Source organism: Nyctibius grandis, chromosome 6 (assembly GCF_013368605.1).
Source record: "Nyctibius grandis isolate bNycGra1 chromosome 6, bNycGra1.pri, whole genome shotgun sequence".
Taxonomy (NCBI): Eukaryota; Metazoa; Chordata; class Aves; order Nyctibiiformes; family Nyctibiidae; genus Nyctibius; species Nyctibius grandis.
In genome coordinates, this window is record NC_090663.1 from 51937098 (window position 1) to 51960925 (window position 23828).

At 43.7% G+C, this 23828-nt stretch overlaps 1 protein-coding gene across 6 annotated transcripts in view; it reads right to left on the reverse strand.

Moving 5' to 3' along the window:
* TMEM131L (transmembrane 131 like) overlaps positions 1-23828 on the reverse strand; it is an 87118-nt gene that overhangs the window by 44387 nt on the left and 18903 nt on the right. For 5 of the 6 annotated variants that reach the window (XM_068403482.1, XM_068403486.1, XM_068403478.1 and 2 more), the window contains exons 4-6: positions 3416-3487; positions 2375-2498; positions 1204-1320 (exon numbers count right to left, since the gene is read on the reverse strand). In XM_068403482.1, the coding sequence (XP_068259583.1) occupies positions 1204-1320; positions 2375-2498; positions 3416-3487 (313 nt within the window). Of the gene's footprint in view, positions 1-495; positions 625-1203; positions 1321-2374; positions 2499-3415; positions 3488-23828 lie in introns of those variants that run through there. The other variant, XM_068403483.1, reaches the window with a different exon arrangement.

Here is a 23828-nt window from a genome sequence, read left to right on the forward strand (position 1 = left end):
CATACTCTTGCACGAATGCATTAGAAACATGAAATACGTTTCAAGGCTTTTGGGCTCTCAAGAGCACTGTAAATGCATCAACCACTCAAGTTATGCCCCATTTTGAAACTCTTAAACCTAATGCAAGCTGAAATCATGGGCAGCTGCTTCCTCTGTTTCAGGTGGCTGGTGAAATTGTCCATGAAAACCAGCCCATTACTGATTTTAGCAGCAATCCAACAGGAGACAAACTGATTTTTTGGTGACACTGACAACTGCTTCCCTGTAACTTGTTGATAAAAGGCCCTGGCTGAACTGACCAGGCAATAAATCAAGGGGTCAGGAGTGAGTGCAAGGAGAGGACAGATGTCAAAAAGAAAAGGTCAATCACTCTATAATGCACTCTTCCCTCATCCTGGATGAAAAGTTCCTGCCAAATGTGGCATTATGTCTAATAATAAATACTAGATAAATGCAACATTTTTGCTAAAAAACATGTATTTCAATTGAACTTACCTATGCTTCAATTTAAGGAGCTCTGTTTTCCAGCACAGTATCAAAGCATGGGAATGGAATAGCTGGATGGTTGATTAAAGCTGGCATTGTTTTTAAATCACTGAATTCAGAGTCAGATTTTTCTTTAACAAATCAATAAAAGCAAAGAATTTGGAGTAGATAATGTCCCTTGTAAAAATAAAAAAAAAGCTTAAGACTTGCTTGGATTCACTAGTTAATCAGACAATAGACAGCTTTAATGCACAACCATAACTTTGACTTTCATGTTTTAAGGGCTTAAACCTCTCACCCTGTGCTACATCCCCAATGTGTTTACATAAAACCCTGCAGAGTAGCTGAAAAACACGTAAAATATTTCCTAAATAGGTTTTTCATGACAAACGCATTTCAGTACAGTGCAGTCTAGACTGCAGTATTGTATGAAACCAACTAGTAGTGACAGGATCATGATCTTGTAAGTACACATATGCAAATACACTTAGTTTTACCACCACAAGTAGCCCTATTAACAGTAGTGATTTTAATCATATACATGTACGAGGGATCATGAGACTAGCAAGATCTGGTAAAAGGGATGAATTGTAAACATTACCCCACCTGATTTGTATCAGGAATTCAATGAACTTTGAAAGTCTCTATGATCAAAATATATGAAAATCACTTTTTACAAGTAAATCCACAACTTAAGCTAAAAATAAGAGTAGTTACCTGATATGAAAGTACTCCGTGAGATGAGGTATTTATAAATACTGAGCTTTCAATACTGCCTTCTTCTGTTGGCAGGAAGAGTACTCTGAAAGAAATTTTTCCCATCGCTGGAATCACCTGCAGACACCACAAAGAAGCTTGCTTGCTCGGTGCCGGTGATCGTGACACCCACCATTCAGTCACACAGCCCAACAGACATTTCCACAGGTACAGCCCTATCTGTAGATCCCACTATGCAGAGCCTCAGCACTGAGAAGTTTCATCTGTCCACAACTCTCGACTCTTACTACAGAGAAGAACTGAGACCATGCAGCAACTCGCCATATTATAGCTGGAGTTTCTCAGCTAGCTCTTGACTGACCTCGTCAAGACTCCTTTTTGCACGAGAAGGTAATCATGCAGCACTGACAGCCTCTGCGTGCACAAAAACGCTTCCTCACATATAGATACCTATTACAAAGTGAATCAATCCCCACTGCGCTATATAGTCAAATGAGTCAAAGCTGAACTTGGGCAACACAATTAGTAACCAAATAGGTCTAACTGAAAGAACAATACATTTACGTCTGCACAGTAATACCCATTCAGCCATACTAAAGACACAAATCAGATAAGGCATAATAAAAACCCTTTGCACATCAGCGGAGGATAAAATCTGAGCTTCATTGAACTGAGATCAGAGCAGCTAATTCTAAAACATGCATGATATTGTTATACATCGTTAAAGAAATTCAGAGTTAAAATAACGGTCTTAGATCATAAGGCAATTATGCTCATAATTGCAATACAAAATGTATAAAACATTTCACTGCAGGTTTTTTTGAGGAATATGGAAGACCATTCAAAAGACTGAAAATTCAAGGCTGTAGAACACCCACATGCCTGTGGATTACTGCATAATGCTGCATAGAGCACAATGAGATTTAAACAGCCTCTTTAACACTGAAAAATTCTTCTCTTTCTCTGTTACTGTAAAAGACATTTCCTACTGTAGGTTTTGGATGTCTAAGTAGAAGTGAGCAAAAAAAAATGCTAGCAAAACAGAAAAAAAGTTGGAGGTCCTACAAAAAAGCATGAAGAAAAAACACAGAATGAAAAGCTTAGGCCAAAGGAAGCACGAAGGCTTGGCACTTGGCCATTACATAGTTTCCAAAAGTACATCAACACTCACCCGGCTATGAGCAGGAGACACATGAAACTGTCTAGTAGCTGTAAACACTGAATTCACTACAACTTCTCTATCTCTACTAGGGTTGTAGGCATGCAGCATTTTAGCTCTGGGTAACCCCAGTAATCTAAAGGGAGGGGGAAAAAAAGAGAAAGAAATTACTCACTTTATAAGCACAGGCAATGCACAAAAAAAGCAATAAACACAAATCACTCTAAAACATGTTGATATGCAACAATTTCCTAGTTGAAACTATTCTTTGGAAACATGCCAAACAAATTTTGCCCTTTAGTATACAAAGACAAATAAGTAACATTGGGATGTGAGAGGTGCACTTAGCCAAAACTCATGTGAGCCACCCGGAGTTTAAGAAAAAAAACAACCCTTACGAGGCACAAAGTTTTGAATAAAAAAGTTTAAATAACCAAAGTCCTGTTTTGTCAGCTAAAGCAATGATTCTCTTAAGGCTTCTGCTTTAGCTAATACATTCTAAAACCCAGCATCTTATACATTGATTCTGTGCGTCCTCTGAAACATTCCTTTAACTCACAAGGGGACCATATTTCTGACCAAAGGCTGATTATCATTTAAGAATAATTTTTTGTTTTCTTAGAGGAGAACTAAAAAAAAAAAAAATCTCAAGTATTCTACCAGTATGTTTTGCCTGGGACCTTCTGGATTTTATTTTCAGAAGTTAAAGGAAGCAACAAGCTCCACCTCCCCTAGGAAGGCATTTTTCCAAGAAATGAACAACCAGCATTAAGAACTGATTTGACATCCATGCAGAATCACCTGAAATGTACCCAGAATGTGTTATGGTTCTCTCTTCCCTTTTCCACCTTCCTAGAACTATATTGGTTTTCATTTACAATGTATTGCAAGGCAAGAAAGACAGTTCCAACTCTGTGGCCATTACTTTCTATTTCTCTTTTTTTCAGAGTATGGCATGTTCTCAGCTAATCCTCTTTACCCAAATGCAGCCCAGTATAGTTGTTCCTCCCCGCTTTGTTATCAATCAAAATGAGAATAATGTAAGATACTCACTGCATTCCAAAATGCAGAACTGACGGGTGAAAATGTAAGGCCTTCCCATTTGGAGGCATCTTTGCTGAGAAGCTGAAAAAAAAAGGGAAAAGAAGCCACAATTAGTATTTAGTGGGCATCATGCTACACATTGCAGGGAAGGAAGATACGTTACAGGCTCTGACTCTTTATATTCTAAACACACTCTATTTCCAAATCTTTTCATACATTCCTCTCACTGCCTTAAGACTGACCTTTTTAAGAAGGTTTCCATACAACAGCACATGCTGGAAAACTCATGCCAGTAAAAGTGCAGTTTGAGAAGTATCCCATTTTTAGAGGCAATGCTGACTTGGACAACCTCCCTTCCTCACACATATCCCCTCAGTCATGCTGATACACCTGATTATGGGGCTGCGCAGTGAACTACAGAGGGAAATGGGGGTTGGAACTAGATGATCTTTAAGGTCCTTTCCAACCCAAACCATTCTATGATTCTATGAAAACAACTTAAGGGTCCTCGGGAATGAAAATTATGTCAGTGTGGAGCAGATCCCCAGTCTCATCAATTCAACATTCACACAAGCACTGGTACGAGCACACGTGAGAGGTGCAGAGGTAGAGGAGTAAACAGCAGCTTGGGCAAAAGCCGACATCAAAACAAGTCCTTGCCTAGCTGTGGCTTTAATGCAAAAGCCAACTTGTTTCTTATACTCAAAAGAGAGCAAGAAATACAGTGAAACACACACATCATCATCTTTGCTCTGCCATAGGAAAAGTCACAACAAAGTTCCCATCAGTTCTAGCACGTTTTTAGCTTATTTCAACATGAGTTGATGCCCTATAACATAGACAGAAATCCCAAGATATCTTCACCACTTTCTCAATTAAAACTTCTCCTCCAAAAGTCCCAACAACCACAGTGGTAAAAAACAAGCCCAGCACTTGTTCATTACATCTACGTACCCAGTGCTATGCTGTTAAAAACTTCCCCAGAAGCAGTCTGCATATTGCATTGCCGGGACCAGTTTCATCTTTCCTGGATGATGCTAATAAGCATCCTAGCAAGGATGAGTCTGAGAAGGGAGGGACGGACTGTGGTCTCATTAGTTACCCAGCTGCTTTGCATAATGTGTGGTAGTACAGTTAATTGGTCCCCAATTTAAAAATGTAGTTCTGTAACACTGCACCTTTAATATATTAAAGTACCTACATAATTCTGTTGTTATATTCCAAACCAACAGAGATATCAAAATTTATTACCAGTCAGGAGAAATCGGTTTTATTATTATGAAAACCTGCAACTTTTATGAAAACATTTCTCGTACAAGGGAGCAAAAACTCCCTTGCTGCTGTAGCAGGAGGAATGCAATATATCCAGGTAGTTTCTCGGGAGCGGCTAGAAAATAACGAAAGAACAGATGATGCAGAACTATGAAGTCTGGGTGAATGACAGTCTCCTTCCAGCCACCTTGACTCTGCCCCAGCTGACTCTTGCTCCATTCCTAGAAACACCACAGCAACCAGCATCTTCTTCCCCTTCCAAAAGTCAGCCTCAGAGATGTACCCAGCAGGAAAGTCTGAGTACTGTTGTTGTAAACACACACAAATTAGAATTACTACTACAGTAAAAGCCCCAGGCATTTGGGGGAAGGCACATTTCTTAAGGGTCCTCAGATCCTTTTTTTATATGCACACGCACATATAGCAAAATAAAAGTTAAGCCAGTAGTTTATGCAGTAAGTATCACTCTGAACCCCATCACCACTTAAGTTTCTAGCATCTTACAGGTACGGCTGAAATACCTTTTCCCACCACAAAAACCTTTGCCGAGAAGGGCAAGCAGCTGAGTGCTCCTCTGTGCCAATTTGTGTAATTGGCAGCGGCTCTCCAAGGCTTACTAATCTTCCTTCTGGGAGCGCTTGCAGCATCAGCTCTTTTCCTCTCATCCCTCACTCTCTGCACCCAATGCACGGGGTGCAAACGCAGCTGTGGGTGTAGGAGACTGCACTTCATTCGGTTTGGGTGAACAAGGCCATGCTGTAGCACTGGTTCTTAAAAATGCACTGTATTATTGTTCAGACAACAATCACAGCCAAGCCTCTACTAGTCAGAAAACTGGAAAAGCCCTGTGAGAGCAGCAGCAGCAGCAGGGATCCCAGGGCTGCCGTCCCATTCCTCGCGGAGAAGGCAGCCTGGACCTGCGATGGCTGACGCTAAGCCTCTGCTAACAAACTCTCCAGGCTCTGAGCTGACTCCCAAGCATGGAGGTCACTTCAGAGCATCCCTGCACACCGCTCCCCAGCAGCCCCAGGAGCAGGTCCATGGTTACAATACATCCAGCTTCTGCTCTTCACCCCACAAAAGCTGCCAAATTGCTCCAAGCCCCAGCCTGGCCCCGAAAGCAGAACAGTCACATTCCTACGGCGCTGTGCTCATAACCCTGCCTGCTGGCCAGCTCCTGGGCGCGTGCACTGCTTATCAGCGGCCCCAAACCAGTGCCAAAAAATAACTTGAGAGCTGAGTTTATTCAACGGCAGGACTAGTGGAAAGAGAAATCCACCACTGTTTGTTTTTTTTTTCCCCCACGGGAGAAGACGACAGGTTGGAATAGTGGGAATGGGCAGAGGATCACTCTGTCCATCACACCTGAACAACCAGGATGCATTTTAAAGCCTACCACTACAGACAAAAAGGGACAGGCCCATCTGCATTAGAACTGTGATTCTCCAACGTGTCTCAAAGTCAGCTGGAAACTGGCAGAACACCCTTCTGAATCCCCACACTCCAAATACAATTCAACACATTCAGATCTCTGCAGGGCATCTGACACGGAAATAAATGTCAAAGGCGATTTTTTTAAGGCATTTAAAAGTTGAAGTCACTTTTTAAAAGAAAACATTTACTTTTTGTATTTTTTTTTTTTTGTTTAAGAACCTCATCTCACTAATAGATTCACCTCAAATTATACCAAAAATTTCTCTTTTGGCTGCAGATGACATGTCCAAAAAAGTACACAGGTCGTTTCATGAGAATGTTACAGGCCTGGGAAAGACATACAAATATCAGCCTAAGAACGGAAGTCTTGAAACAACAAACGTGGAGAAACAGCCCCCTTCGTAACAGAAAAAGCTTGGTTTCCAGCTACTCTGTAATTGCTTTTAAAATCAGCTAATATCACATTAAGCATGCCATCTAACAAAGCCAGACTCCACACTTGATGACATCTCTCTGTTTTTTTCAGGCAGACCAGTTGAACACAGACTTCTGAATGATAAATCCTGATACAGCAGGTCAATTCCAACATTTCAGGGGACATTTTTAAGCACAAGTGAACAGAACTGGAGGGAAATGGGAGAAAGAAATAGAAGAGAGCTAGGGAACTCCTGGCAACTACTTTGAACACTTAGTAGCAACTGCCTTTGTATCAAAAAACTAGTTTAACTGTCCCCATTATCACTTCCCAGCTTAACAATTCAATGCCCTTCCTCTTCTCTATCCTCACAATATATTTAAAACGCTGATACCCTGGACCATCCATCTCCAGAAAGAAAAAATAACAACAGCTGAAACATTGGGGAGGCGAGGGAAGGCTCCACGCAGTCACCCAGGGCAGGGGGAAGAAGGGGATCAGGCTCTGGGAGGCAGGAGAGGGTGAGCCCGAGAGACCTGCAGCTCCAGCTCATCACCTGGGATTCACACAAAACATCCAACAGAGAGGGGCAAATCCTGAGCGCACACCCTATTCCCAGCCGCGGGGATGCTCGCCGAGGAGAAAGGCGGATGGGGAGCACGCAAACAGGGGCTGAAGGGGAAAGTGGGGTGAGGAGGAGGGGTGACCCCAGGAGAGCGGACCAGGATGGAGGAATGCAAGAACCCCCGACCGCCTGTGTAAGTGGAGAAGTGTGTTGCCCTAGAGCAGCATGTTTGGCTTGGGCTTGTAGGCTTTTTTTAAAAGGAGCATGAGCTATAAAATCTTAAGCCATCATATGCCCTCCACTAAGAAGCCCCAGAGGCACTTATCTGTAGGGAAAGGGGAACAGAGGAACATGGAGAAGTTCCAGCCTTTTACATTTCCTGCTCCAGGAAAGAACGTTTTGGTGTCCTGTCTATGTGGGACTAACAAAAGGAGATGCTAACATAGGGATGCTGGCTACACACGTGTTGAGTGTGCTGTTAAACACACAGCTGAAATTGTTTTGCCCTCACTTCTTCCAGTTCTGTTACTCTGATGTAATTTGCAAAAACAGGTAAACAACCAGGTCAGTGTGATTTTCAGATATTTATTTACAGCCCCAAAACCTTGTATGTATATGCAATATATTTTATACACAAACATTTGTTCCAAATAAGCAAAGACCCTTTTATTTCCCCCAAAGTGCAACAACAAAAGATCTTTCTTCATAACAGTATTATTCATACTTCACTAGCCAAAATCACAAGAAAAGTATTTCTCCTAAAAATCCAAACAAAAGGCCAGATCTACTCTGAATAGATTGCTGGGTTTTGTGTTGGTGGTTTTTTGGTTTTGTTGTGCCTTTTTATTTTTTTAAATAAAACTTCAAAACTGATTTAATTTATCTAATTATATATAAAAACACTCAGCAATCTGCAGAACAAGCTGCCTCTGAGCCAAAGCAAAGGGGTTTCCTGGAAGGAAGTTCATCCCAGTGCCTCTTTTTCTTCTATTAGCTCCTTCAAGCCTTCCTTGTATCTTTATTTCTTTACTTTAATTGATTACTTTAGATTACCTTAGGATGCATATCTCACAATTCAGATAGTAACATCTGTAGCTGAGAATTGTAATTGCACCTTGGTGCCCTTTCTTCTTCCTTTTTGTGCTCATTGTTCACAGCTGAAGAAAAAGCAAGTCAGGGGAAGGCATTTTATTGTCAGGTCTTTTTCTTTATGGTTGCAGGGTTTTCTTGGAAGCAGGCTAAAAGGACTCAATTCTTTAACATACAAGAGGTCCTTTTTGAGTGAATCTGCTTAGGCAGTACTGTGTTATTTTTCAGTATATTGACAGAAGTAAAATTTGACTTATGTTTGGCATTTTAACACTTCGTATGTTCAGTGCAGGAATATTAATGGACCCACAGGATGAGGTTCTGAGATACGAAAGCATGTATGTATATATTGTACAGGAAAGCACAACTTTTGTATGTAAACTGAAACAGAGAAATGAAATTAAAAAACCCTCATCTACCTACTAATTTTACATTCATTCCACTAGACTACACCTGATAAACAAAAAGCAGACTAAGAGGATGAGATTCACACATACAGAAACAACCAAACCCAAATACTTTTAATAATTTTGATTACAGCTGATGCAAAGAAAGTATTTTGACAAATGAAAACAGTTAATTAAGAGGAAACAGACACAGAAATAGAAACAGCAGCTGAACCAAAGTCTGTTGCAGAACTGACACAAAGCTTTGGTTTGTCATGTCTCCTAGTCCCTCTTCTTCTCTCAACCTCCCATTTACCAAAGGCAGTAAAAGCACCAAGCAGGAGTTATGAAGGTTAAACTGCAGCTCCTTAAAGACACACAGAAGCTTTGAAAGAGATGATAAAATTGTTTGGCATATGAAATTAAAACTTGCATTTACCATCAAGGCAACTGGGCCGAAAACAGAAACAGGAATATTTTTAAATTAAGATTTTTTTGGTAACCAAATTTAACTTTTTTCCTAGAGGCAGAAAGAGTCCTCAGTAATCACAAAATACATTCACCTTGCAACAGCCCTATACAGCTCACAGGCAAGCTATACGTGGGGTGTCCCTGTAGGGCCATGGCACCTGCATGGCTCCCTATGGCCTCAGCCCTGCCACACTTGCCACCTCGCCTCCGGAGACTTACAGGACTTCTCCCGAAGCCCCGTACCGACCCAAGAGTCAGGTGATAACATATGAACACCCCAGCCAGACTCCAGTGATAACACATGAACCGCTCAGTCTTTGTAGATTTTTTTATTTTTTAAAGAAAAAAAAAAAAAAGCCCAGCAGGTAAAAGAACAAAAATGTGAATTTTAAACACTGAAAACATAGAAGGCAAAAAACTCCAGTATTTTTAGCACTGCATTGTTTAGGGAAGAGGGGGAGGACTGACTCACTGCTTCTGAATGCTTGGGATTGGCAACCCGTCGTTAGGAATTCACTTACATGCTTTACCAGAGAGCTATGCTGCTTCTGGAAGAAGGGTGGTTGTCTTTATTTCCTCTGAACACTATGTACATCAGGGACCGAATCTTAGACTGTGGAAAGCAGGAAAGGCCAAACGGTGTTACCCATCAAATAACATGTGTGTATGCATGCCTGCTATTTCACATGTTTTGGCTACAGGAAAATAGGGAAGGGGAGCTAAACCAAAATAAACCAGTGAAATGGAGGAGACAATCTCCCTAAAAGCAAATCCCATGATTTATGGCCAAAGTCATGATTTAAGCAGACAGGCCTAGCAATCTTTTTCTTTTTTTTTTTTTTTAAGCTTCTGAAATTGGCAAAGCAGCATATAGCCAAGACCTGCTCACCAAAGTTTCAGTGGGCTGATACTTAGTTGACTTCCAAAAATACTGAGACAGAGGTAGGTAAGCCCAGCTCGACGTGTAAAACACAAACCATTCTCCGTTGCTTCCATTCGGCCCCTCGTATATCACTCTCCTCCAGCAACCTGAGCAGCCCCCTCTGCTCCCCTCCTCTAGCCCTGGTGTTTCCACTGCCAGCAGTTGTCTTTCTGGGTAACCTTCTCTCCTCTCACTGCCTGTGCTCCCTCTTCCTCTATAATTCTGCAATAACGTTTACACAAACCCTTCACAGAATAGTTCCCTAAGCCAGCAGTGCTTCAGTTTTACTTATTACAAAACTACAACATAACTGTAATGATCAAACTCACAGTATCTCACAGTGTAGCGCTTATAAAGTCGCATTTCTCAACAGGACGTGAATGGAAGGACACAGATAAAAAAAAAATTGGCTTTTCTCCCTACACTCACATTCAGCCTCTTTGAAAAATGTCCAAAGAAGTCAAATGCGGACCATGATAAAAATTAGAATAAAACTCATGAAGAAATCTAGCAGAGAAGATAAGCAGTGAGGCACGAAGTGCTATAGCGAGCATCCTGGTGAAAACACAAGGCTCTCTTCTCCAGATGTGCCTTTGGTTTGTATTTTAGCAGCAGCGCAATAAAGCATGTTTAACAACAGAATGGAATTATTCCCCCTCATAAATCAGTCCTCAACTTCTGAAATAACTGAAATCTGTACTAAATTAAGAAATTAATTCACAATGACTTGAGTTCATTTGAAATTGTTTTCTGAAACCTTCTTTCAAAATCCTTTAGCCACCCAGTTTTCAAGCAACAGCCAACGCTCTCTAGAGACAGGCCAGGGGGACCCTGAATTTTTTAGACATCTTGGACAGACAGTCTGCTTGAGCAGGGGGAAAAAAAAAGGCAGAAATTTTAAAAATCAAAAGGTATATAAACCCCTAGAAACCCTCAAGCACAGACCTGGTTTATCATTGAATTGGGCACGCAAATCAGGCACCCATGTGGCCTAAGCTGAACCTGCAACTACTTGTTGACACAAAAAAAGGAGGAGTCTTGTTTCAGCTAGGCTGAGAAATATCTAAGTTACTTGTTTTGGATGAGCGTACGGGGCCCACTAGTTCAAAATGCACATCAAAGCACCTCTACCGCTGCCAGCTGATCCCAAATATCCTGGCAAGCAGAACATCCACCTTGATTTTCCTTTTTGCTGCATATAATTTAACAATTGCCTGTTTATTTTGCAATATTTCATAAGGCGATCTCTAAGTACTTAAGACAATGATAACTGCTCTGAAACAAAGCCTTTAGTTTTCTTTTTTAAAAGCTTCTTTACAATTTAACTTTTTTTAAGAAGTCAGCAATCCTCTGTTAAAATCGCAGAAACTATAAAGTTTACTCTTTTTTTTGGTTCTTCCCAAAACAAACTAAGAGAGTCACTTGCCTAACACAAACATACACTTTTGGCTCCATCAGAAGCCTTGGCATTCTTGAAGTTTTATCTTGAATTACCAGGTCCTGGACTTCTGAGGTTATGAGAAAATACTGCATTTCATGTCTTTTTAAAGAATGCTTCTAGTCCATGAGTACGCGAAATAAAAACACAAATCCCAAAGGCACACAAAGCAGCTCATGCTATTTTTTTTTCCTTTTTTAAACCTCAAAGCTTCTTAGCTAAATTCACTTTTTTCAAGTAATTTGCTTACCCTGTAGTTGCCAAACCCTCCAAAAAAAAACAAAACCCTTTAAACTGCCTGCATAACCCAGGTTTGTTCTTTAAAAACTGATGCTAAAATCACAAATCATTTCTGAGATGTTAACTTTTGCCTATCTTAATTAAGAAGCATTAAGAAAGGCAGTGAAACCTGAAAGCACCCTGGCCTACTTCATAAATGTAAATAAACGGCTGCTTTTTGAAGAACGCTGCTCAACTCAAAATCACTTCAAGAGGAGCTATGAGACTCCACACCTTTGCAAGATCACGCTGTTTATCCAAGCTCCTGCCCAGAGTCTCTAAACTGAAAATGAAATATTTTCAAGTGGAGATGTGCTGCTTGCAGCCTTTTTCAGACACTTTGAAAACACAAACCCTAGAGAAAAGGGTGCATGGAGAAGTGCCTAGATAAAAGGCTTCCACAGTGTCAGCATGCTGCCTTCGCCAGCTAAAAGCAAAGCACTAACTGCAAGCCTTCTGCTGAAACACCATGAAATTTAAATGACCGTTCCCTACCCACAGTTTTCAAAGCATTTTACTGAAAGCAGTCAAATTTCACAGCACGGCCCTGTGAAAGACGTAGGATAAAAGAACCTTAAGAAAGGCAGAAGACAGACCGCAAACCCACCTGCCTTGTACCTAAGGAAAGCACACGTATTTTTTACTTATTAGGTTTTATAAGACAACAGGCGTGACGGTAATACATGGGAAAGGTTTATGTCGTAGGGGCAAAAGGGTTCTGGGACAGGAATTAGCAGGGCTCATTCGGAGAGCTTTAAACTAGATTCGAAGGGGGATGGGGTAGTAGCTGGGCTTGCAGCACTGGGGCAATGCTCTAGTGTTGAGGTAGACCAGGAGGCCTCCCATCCCCCTGGGGTGAAATCGGTGTGCTCAGCTCGCTCCCTGAAATGCCTGTACACACCAATGCACGCAGCATGGGGAATAAACAGGAGGAGTTAGAAATCCGTGTTCGGTCGGGGGCTATGATCTAGTGGCAATTACAGAGACTTGGTGGGACGCCTCGCATGACTGGAATGTGGTCATGGATGGCTATGTCCTGTTCAGGAAAGACAGGCCACTAAGGAGAGGTGGTGGAGTTGCTCTTTATGCGAGTGAGCAGCTAGAATGTATTGAGTTCTGTCCAGGGGCGGATCAGGAGCGAGTTGAGAGTTTGTGGGTGCGAATTAAGGGGCAGGCTGGCAGGGGTGATACTGTTGTGGGTGTCTGTTACAGGCCACCGGATCAGGATGAGGAGGGTGATGAGGCCTTCTACAGGCAGCTGAGAGCAGTCTCTCAATTACAGGGCCTGGTTGTCATGGGGGATTTCAACTACCCTGATATTTGCTGGGAGGCCTACTCAGCCAGCCATCCTCAGTCCAGGAGGTTCCTCCAGTGCATTGATGATAACTTTCTGATGCAAATGGTGGATGAGCCAACTAGGAGAGGAGCGCTGCTGGATCTGATCCTCACTAACAAGGAGGGTCTGGTTGAAGCGGTGAAGGTTGAGGGCAGCCTTGGTTGTAGTGACCATGAGATGGTAGAGTTCAGGATCTCATGTGGCAGGAACAGAATAGCTAGCAGAATCACAACCCTGAACTTCAGGAGGGCCAACTTTGGCCTTTTCAAGCAATTGCTAGGGGAAATCCCATGGGACAGGGTACTAGAAGGTAAGGGGGCCCAAGATAGTTGGTTAGCATTCAAGGACTGCTTCTTCCGAGCTCAAGATCAGAGCATCCCAGCAGGCAGGAAGTCAAGGAAGGGTACCAGGAGACCTGCATGGTTAAACAGGGAACTGCTGGGCAAACTCAAGTGGAAGAAGAGGGTGTACAGATCGTGGAAGGAGGGGCTGGCCACTTGGGAGGAATATAAGTCTGTTGTCAGAGGATGTAGGGAGGCAACTAGGAAAGCTAAGGCCTCCTTGGAATTAAACCTTGCAAGAGAGGTCAAGGACAACAGAAAGGGCTTCTTCAAGTACATTGCAGGTAAAGCCAACACTAGAGGCAATGTAGGCCCACTGATGAATGAGGTGGGGGCCCTGGAGACAGAGGATAAAAAGAAGGCGGAGTTACTGAATGCCTTCTTTGCCTCTGTCTATACTGTTGGAGGCTGTCCTGAGGAGCCCCGGACCCCTGAGGCCCCAGAAGAAGTCAGGATAGAGGAGGAATCTGTCTTGGTTGATGAGGGCTGGGTCAGGGACCAATTAAGCAACCTGGACGTCCATAAATCCATGGGCCCTGATGGGATGCACCCGCGGGTGCTGAGGGAGCTGGCGGAAGTCATTGCTAGGCCACTCTCCATCATCTTTGCTAAGTCGTGGGCAACGGGAGAGGTGCCTGAGGACTGGAGGAAAGCGAATGTCACTCCAGTCTTCAAAAAGGGCAGGAAGGAGGACCCGGGTAACTATAGACCAGTCAGTCTCACCTCCATCCCTGGAAAGGTGATGGAGCAACTTGTTCTTGGTGCTGTCTCTAGGCACATCAAGGATAGGGGGATCATTAGGGGCAGTCAACATGGCTTCACCAAGGGGAAGTCATGCTTAACCAACTTGATAGCCTTTTATGAGGACGTAACCAGGTGGATAGATGATGGTAAAGCTGTGGATGTGGTCTATCTCAATTTCAGTAAAGCGTTTGACACGGTCTCCCACAGCATCCTCGCAGCTAAACTGAGGAAGTGTGGTCTGGATGATCGGGTAGTGAGGTGGATTGTGAACTGGCTGAAGGAAAGAAGCCAGAGAGTGGTGGTCAATGGGACAGAGTCCAGTTGGAGGCCTGTGTCTAGCGGAGTCCCTCAAGGGTCGGTACTGGGACCAGTTCTAGTCAATATATTCATTAATGACTTGGATGAGGGAATAGAGTGCACTGTCAGCAAGTTCGCTGATGACACAAAACTGGGAGGAATGGCTGACACAACGGAAGGCTGCGCAGCCATTCAGAGAGACCTGGACAGGCTGGAGAGTTGGGCGGGGAGAAATTTAATGAAATATAACAAGGGCAAGTGCAGAGTCCTGCATCTGGGCAAGAACAACCCCATGTACCAGTACAAGTTGGGGACAGAGCTGTTGGAGAGCAGCGTAGGGGAAAGGGACCTGGGGGTCCTAGTGGACAGCAGGATGACCATGAGCCAGCAGTGTGCCCTTGTGGCCAAGAAGGCCAATGGCATCCTGGGGTGTATTAGAAGGGGTGTGGTTAGCAGGTCAAGAGAGGTTCTCCTCCCCCTCTACTCTGCCCTGGTGAGGCCGCATCTGGAATCTTGTGTCCCGTTCTGGGCCCCTCGGTTCAAGAAGGACAGGGAACTGCTAGAGAGAGTCCAGCGCAGAGCCACAAAGATGATTAAGGGAGTGGAACATCTCCCTTATGAGGAGAGGCTGACGGAGCTGGGTCTCTTTAGCTTGGAGAAGAGGAGACTGAGGGGTGACCTCATTAATGTTTATAAATATGTAAAGGGCAAGTGTCATGAGGATGGAGCCAGGCTCTTCTCAGTGACATCCCTTGACAGGACAAGGGGCAATGGGTGCAAGCTGGAGCACAGGAGGTTCCACATAAATATGAGGAAAAACTTCTTTACTGTAAGGGTGACTGAACACTGGAACAGGCTGCCCAGAGAGGTTGTGGAGTCTCCTTCTCTGGAGACATTCAAAACCCGCCTGGACGCGTTCCTGTGTGATATGGTCTAGGCAATCCTGCCCCGGCAGGGGGATTGGACTAGATGATCTTTCGAGGTCCCTTCCAATCCCTAACATTCTGTGATTCTGTGATTCTGTGATTCCACATAAATATGAGGAAAAACTTCTTTACGGTGAGGGTGACCGAACACTGGAACAGGCTGCCCAGAGAGGTTGTGGAGTCTCCTTCTCTGGAGACATTCAAAACCCGCCTGGACGAGTTCCTGTGTGATATGGTCTAGGCAATCCTGCTCCAGCAGGGGGATTGGACTAGATGATCTTTTGAGGTCCCTTCCAATCCCTAATGTTCTGTGATTCTGTAGTAAAGTACTTAATTCTGTCCTTGCAAAGGCACAACCATGGTGGAAGATGTTAGTGGCAAGGGCTGTTTTTAAGCGTAAACCTGTACTAACATAATTAGGAATCCGACAAAGGAAGAGATGGATATTCCAGAAGAAACAAATACCGATTCTATCACACCTGCCTCAACTAAATCAATTCCCTTAAAAATAAAAGGAAACTTGTTTTCTGTTCCTGCAGAGTGTCTATGGAACAATTAGCAGCATAGAAGGAAGAGATCCAAGTGAAAACAGACCTTGCCTTTTTAATGCATCAGTTGCAATTCTCTATTTACTGGTTAAAATAAAAAAATTGTTTAATCAAGCACACAATTTTACTCAAAAAATCTCCCTAGGCTGAAGAGCAAAGGGCCAATTACTGTCAATTCAGCAGCAACCCTCCTCCAAGTGTTTCACTTTCAGATGCCGGGGCAATGCAGTATTTCTCTGGCTGGGGGAATCTGGCTCCTGCCTTGAGCGAGGGAGGGAGGGAGGCCATTGCCAGGAAGCACAGTGGGGCTGCAGAGCTCACTGCAATAGGAAGTTACGTTCTTGTCAAATATCATTGCACCCAACCATTTCCTTTTTCTATTTACAGCCGCAGCCAAAAATTTCCATCTTGACAGAAACCATTTTAAGTTAGAACAGCTCAGCAAAATGCATGAAAGAGCTCTGCAGTTGCTGATAAGCTTGACCTGCTTAATAATTAAGAGTGATAATCTTCCTACAGCAATTAAGAGTGATACAGGAGCTGCCTTTTGCTGTTTCTGCATTAATCCAAGCCTTTTAGTTTCTTTTTATAACGAAACAGTACAGGCCTGTAGGACAGCTAAGGCACAGATTTGCATGGTAGATCTTAGGCCCACAGGAAACCTTCACACTGAATCTGTTAAGCACCGAAAATTACCTCCCCTTTTTCCCCTGAAACAGAAAAAAGCATATTAACTAAAAAGGAAACTAAGCAAATACAAGAAAACTCAGACTTAGGACTTAAAAAGAAAAAAAATAATTTCTGCTTTTAATTTATTCCTTTTGGTCTGGACAACACACCCGATACCACCTGCCCTGAAAAGAAGCCATGGAAAAGTCAGTAAGTTCACATCTCCTGAAGCTGCAAAACGCAAGTTTGACACAATAGTGGAAAACATCAGCCTGGACTTTACATTTCTTCTCTTTTGTGAATTTCAGCCCAAATGTTTAAAAACAAAGTATAATCTTTGAGCATCAACCTTTAAGCATAGTAATCTACCTACTAACATACAAAACCATTCCTTGTTTAAGCCAACATATGAAGATGGACAACCAAAATGGCCTCAATATGAAAAATCGTACAAGTTACCTACACAGTACTTTACCAGATAGCTTCAAATGCTGCTACTGTGGAACAGCAAATGCTACAACATACAGTTTAGATGCATTAGGCAGTAAGTTAGTTTACACACTGGTAAGACACTGGGGAAGTCCTTCTCAAACTTACACACATGCACCGCTTTCAAAATCCTTTACATCTGCTTGAGTAACATATCAAGATCAGCTTTCCCAGTGCCATGTTTCAGTTTTATAAGGAGAAAAACTATTGTTGCTATTGATTGCCAGACTTATTAAAAACTTCTCTAACAGATGAAAAACTTCATACAAGACTTTGAGGCATGTACAAACTACCCAGAATTTAAACTACATACACTAGCTTTCTAAGAATACCTAATTTTCATGTCATTGAATAGCATTTTCACAAGCCGTATTATATGACTGCGAAAACATGATGCAAAGAAATACAAAGAGCAGAAGCAACGCTACACTTTTCTTAAAGGTACTTTAAGCACGGTGCTGCAGGGTGAAGCTGTGGTTGCACAGTCATCCTACATAGAGCAGGGGAACAAAGCTGCTCTCCCACACGCCACGGGCCACTACCAAATCTTAAGGAGGAAAAGAAGTCACTAAGGAAACAGCAACACCGAAAAAGTAGCTTCGGTTCAAAATCAACACCTCCATCTCACAGGAGCATCACTCTCTTGCTCTTGTTTTGCACCCCTCCCAGCTGGGGAGTATTATATCCTCTTTAGTGCCCCTCCAAATGTTTCCATGTCACTTGACAAAGCTTTTTGTTCTGCTGCAGTAGCCTACTGGATTTATGCCATTTTACACATGTGATGAGTAGTATTATGTATTAGATGGGACACGTATTTTCTCCAGAAAAACATGGGACTTTTTTCTTATGAAGAACCTTTTCAAATTACAATAGCAATAAAATTTGAACACTACTTATTGTTCATTCATATCTTATTAACTGATTGCACTGTCCACTTTCATCTTCATCTATGCACTTCAATAGACCAGTCATATATACCTACTCTTAAAGTAAAAGCTTTTGTTTCCCAACTCCCCATACAAAACTCCAGGCACACTTCCAAGTACACCCCTCCTGCGACCAGAAAAAGAACAGGGGGATCTTCCACAGCATTGGATCATTTCCACTTTTTCACCTAAAGCCAGTAAACCCCTTTGGTGGCCGGACACCAGGCAGACAGCCTGCCAGATTTCCCCAGCTGCCCCTTTTGAAAAGAGCAGCTTGTTGCGCTCGCCTGTCTTGTGTCACTCGGAGCTCTGGGACATGGTATGCAAAATGAAAAGACAGCTCCATGATTTAGTGCTCTTAATAAAAGGAAGCACTCTCACAGTGTATTTGTGACCTACTCCTAAGTACTACCATGTATTTATACTTCGTTAGATTACATTGTTAAAGAAAACATAGATATGAAAAAAATTATACCAGAAAATTCAAACTGGCAAAAAATCAAAAATTCTGGCATTAGCAGGATTAGTAGTTACAACACTTATTGCAGAAATTACTAGGTCCTTACAAAACATCTGGGATCTGTTGAAGCCAATGCACAGCATATGCTCCAACTCATTTCTTCTGACGTACAACATGCTGCAACCTTCTGCTATTAAATAAAGCAGAACCATATGAAACACACCCTATTTCACAGGTTTATAAACAAAACGTGTACCACCAAAAAAACCTCAGGTATGTAACGGCTGGCACATTAATCTCTAGAGCTCTGATTTCCAGCAAGGGGCACCTTGAGCCAATGAGTTAACATTCGTTTCCTTCAGCAGGATAGCTGGTGGGGGAAGGAAGAGGAGGAAAATGAGCTGAAAAAAATAGCAGGAAGTCAGCTGTTGATTATTTTGTATCAGTTAAAAAAAAGTACTTGCAAATACTATATTAAGACTCCACCTCCCCTAGATTCTTGCATTTCCTCCTTTATTTCAAAGCTCAGAAGCTAATCAGAGTCCACGAACTTGAAATTTTCACCTCTGAAACTAAGGGCAAAGAATCAGTAACGCTATTTTTAGTTTCTTAACAAGCCTCAAACCAGAGGTGTGCTTCACTGCAAGAAAGGATGCACTTTGCTTCTGCACCCTCCACTCATTAACCTATTTGACAGGGAGTTTCTCAAGCTGCCCATGAGAGGAAAAGCTCCTTCAACAGGCCAAAGGCCTCTCTGCAGCTCAAAGGCGTATGTATAGGAGCCTGGCTGTACGTCTCTTGCCACTCCTTCCTCTGCAAGCTAACAAGCAAATAAATGTCACGGTCCTGTGTAGGAACCCATCGTGACTTGCGCAAAGTCTCTCTGAAGCCAGCAGGGCTTCTCGTGGGCAGAGGGGCAGCTGGGGTGGGCCCAGGAGCAGGACCAGCATCGAGCACTTTGCCCCTTCTTACAGGTGCATGCGTGTGACCTAAGTGCACAAAAGCAAGCTTGGCAAGTGTATTCAACCTCTGAACAGGCCTTGTCGTGTCGCTCAACAGCAGTATTTTACACTAAAAAAGGAGCAACGAGGCTTTGTAAGGCAGATCTCCGATTGTTGCAAAATGGAAGACGAGGTTCTTGGCAGGAGTATGGCAAAAAGACAGAGGGAATAAGGAAGCATGAGGTGCTGCCCCAAGCCACAGCAAGCAGTAGGTAACACATGGATTTGCAGCTACCACAAGATCACATTTTCAACACCTCATCTTACCTTTCCACAGCCTGTAAAATCTCAGCAGATAGAGCAAAAATAAAAAAAGGTGCAAGCATTCAAACCAAGTGTCATTGTCCCCAATCCCGTGCTCACACCCAGCAGGACCTAACCTCCAAGCCAGACCTCACGACAAAGCCACGACAGACAGGGCAGCTTGCAGTTCTCCTAGTCCCAAATGACCTTCCTTCAGTTTGGGAACAAAAGCGAAGGTCTTCATCTTAAAATCTGGAAGCGTACGCTCTTTATGGCTGTGCACTGCCCTCCCCTCCCTGCACAGCAAACATTTCAGTACTTATTCCAAGAACAAACCATCCACCAACACGCAGACCACTGCTTCGATGACCAGAAAGCATTAACAGTTGTATTTATTTACGGTGAGAAAAAGGAAAAAAAAATTCCAAGCAAGACTGAAAGCATGGGGGCCGGGGCAGGGGTTGTGTTTGTTTTAAAGCGACTACCCGCATCTGCGGGATCAGTAACATTATCCCAGCAACACTGGGGACGCTCACAAAGGCCAGAAATGCCCCCTTTTCAAAAGGGCAGTTTAAACGCTGCAGAAACTGGGTCAGAAGCAGGCCACAGAAACACCTAAGCAGGCTGCAGGCACCTCGTGGGTCGCAGGCAGCAGGCTTGCGGCAAAGGGCTCAAATAAAAGACAGAACACACCAAGACAGAAATCAGACAATAGCTATTGAAGAAAGGCAGTTAATAGCAACAAAGCACTTAAAGCACGGGTCAAGGAGCCAGTCAAGTACAGGCCCTTCAGCTCCCTACCCTCCTCCAGTTGCCAGGAATCAGGATCTAGACACAAACCAGTGATGCAAATGGCACACAGCACTAGCAGGCAGGCAGGCACAAAAACTAAGCAGGCACATTAAATCCACAAAACAATAAGGAAATGCAAAACTTATTCTACAATACTACATGGCTGCTCACTTCCCAAGGGCAGCGCAGTGCTCCTTGTTGTTCCAGTCTCATTTAAAAAAAAACCAAAACAAAACAGGAATTACACGATTTATACTTATATATGGTTAGCATATTCATCACCTCTGTGTTCAGCTCTTTGCTGTTTGTACATTTATTGATGTGCTTACTGCAGAGACCTGAATTTTAAAATGTCAACCCACAACTTCAGTTGACAGGACAGTGTAATTCAGCACAAAACAATATATATGTAGGCAAAATGTAAGAGGTGACCTGCAATGTCACTAGCGAGGTCTGACTTGCTGACTGCTTTGTACCCTGTGTCATAGCCGACATTAAATGAGCGTGCAGCAGGACTGCTGCATGCTTCTGCCAGCCCGAGTGGGGAGACTTGTATTCCATTTTGCACGGACCCTTAAAATCATTTTACATAAATGGAGGTAGTGGTTACACAAGGTGCAAGCAGTTATGAATCAGTCACTCCCTCCTTTCTCTTATTTCACTTCCCTGTTGCTATTGTGTATCTTTCCTTTCATCATTAGATTGCAATCTGCTGTTGTCCCTTACCAGTTTTGCCTATCACTTGAAATAAGCAAGCTTTCATTTTTCCCTTCCTACCAGTATCTTTGTTCACTTTGCGATTTTTTCAGGGGCCATCTTCCTCCCCCCTTCTTTTTTTTTTTTCTTTTTTTTTTTTTTTCTCTTCACAATCTTTAGTCATTTTTAATCTTGTTACCATACTTGCCCCCCTTGCCTCTCTGGCAGTTACACCCTGTCCTTTCCCTGCTGCCAGATTCTAGCCCAGACAGGTTCAGCATCGCATCCGAGTGGTTTCCGGAGTGGCGTTAGGCAAGATGTCTCACCAGCATCATGTCCGACTCGCCAGCTGCCCAGCCTCTCTCTCCCCACCCAGGAGACCACGTGTGGTTGGCAGCGTCCTGTTTCAGTAGGGTTTTGCCTTAACCAACACACTGCTCTGAGCTTCAGTAAGAGGCAGCAGGCTGAAGACGAGCGCCCTGTGCATCGAAGCAGACAGGAGGCATATAAAGCAGCTCTCCCAGGCTTGCACCACTCGCCGAGAAAGGTCTGGTGGTTGCATGGGTGCCCTTTGCTTCTGCAGCAGAAAGTCCTGTGGTACCCAAGGTGCAGACTGCCAGCCACAGCCTCCGCCCCAGAGCAACACAGACCACAGCTGGGCGTCTCAAGTCTCTGAACTTGTAAGAAAACCTGAGCAGAGTGGGCAGGCCAGGCTCACTGTGCAAGTCAGAAATGCCAGGGGTTTGAAAAAGTTACTGCGACTTCACCTGCCGCCTTGCCCTCTGCAGCAAGGGGAAGCTGCACGCAACAGGGGAAGCAGCGGAGACAGGAGAGCTCAGGGAGATGTGAGCACTCTCTCACCCTGGGCTCTGAAATCAGGAAACCTGTCATTCCCCCTCGCTCTGAAGGACTGGGAAAAACAGACTACTCCCAAGGGCAATTCAAAGCAACCAAATTAAACTCCTTGACCATCCTCTGGTGAAACCTCTTTCTCTCTCACTGCAGAAGGATCTGGAGGTGACCAGTCTTCCAACATCTAAAGCTCTACCCCAAAATTCCTCCTCCACCACTGCCCAGGTGCACAGGGATGGAGCTTCCCCACAGACAAGACCACACACTGGTGGTGGGGATGGATCCTGCCTGTCACCAAGGGCCAGCTCCAGGTCACAGGGCAAGTGAACCTTGCCTGGCTGCTGTCCTTACAGCTCTTCTGTTGCTTTGAAACACATTTTTTATCATGATTGGTGCAATCTGACCATATCCTCTACACTGACCTGCTTTCAAGCAACAGATGAGCAACGCATGGATGCCACAATGGCACTGTAAGCATATGGGATACCACACAATGCTGTAATTACAGGGCAACAATTCTGCAAAGTAGCCTCATGGCCTCAGTAATACTACTGGTTTTCCCACTTAGCCGCTACCTTGCTGCCACCTCCTTCTCCTCAGATGCAAGGCCCCTTGGGCTCTGGCTCCCCACCAGGGAGTGGGACTGGGCTGCTGCATCCACAGGGTTCACAGCAGCCTCTCCGAAGAGCTGTGCTGGGACGAGGGTCTGAAGAGCCGAAAGGGGACGAAAAGGGGAAAAACCAGCACTCAGCGCAACGTTGCAGTGTAGTTTGTTGTGAGACGAACACCGTCGGGTACCCAGACAGACAGCAGGTATTTAATGAGGGGAAAGAAAACCTCCCCTCCTCCTCCCACGTCCTGCAGCAAATCCCACTGCCTCTCCACCCAGAGGTTTAATATAGACACTGGTGTGACACTGGTGTAACTGTGACTCCGGGCAGTTCTTGTTAATGCTGACAGCATCACTACTCTGAAACACTCAGGATTTGCAGCTAGTGCATGGTGCAGGAGTCGACATGCTATGGCATTACTTCAGCCCAATGGGGCTAGTGCCCAGTGCCCAGAAGGCACAGAAACCATGGGTGTCCAGCCCTGTGGGTGATGACAGTCACTTGCCAATAACTTTGGTAGAGTCCTAAGGTAAAAATACAAACCTTTTATATTTCAGACAGTTCTAATAATCTTTGTTAGACTGTTCTCCTTTTCAAGTAGAGAGCAAACAACTTCACACAGTAATTTCTGCATTAACTCCTGCAAAGGCAACCAGATCTTTCAGGATGACATCTAGTATCTACAACTCTGAAATCTCACGCAATGCACATCTTCATACTTTAAGCAGTGCCTCAGTAGCAGCAGTCACGAAAGTGTAATTACTTTAAACTTTAAAATTAAAGCTTTTATTTCCTAGCAAATGTAACCAAATTTTGTTTAATGAATCACTGCAGCTTATCCTCAAAGAAAAAACTACTGTATTGTCAGATAACTCAGTAAAATTCAACCAGTTCTGCTTTACATCCTACAACTCCTCAGGATTCAGCTCTCTTGTGCAACAACTGCTAACACCACAATGAATGTGAAGATGGGTTTCAAACAGAGTGAAATGTACCCATAGGCCCCATCTGTTTATAAAACACCCTGCCTGTAACTGATGAGTAGTTAACAGCTTTTATATATTCCCACCAAGGAAAGCCTCGAGAACACGGAGCACTTTGCTGTAGTGCTCTGACACAGAGCAGCAAGGAGGTCTGAGAGCCTTAAAAAAAGGCACACGTGCATTTTCCATTACTTGTGGAAACTGCACCACTCATCCGAGCACACTACAGCGATGGAG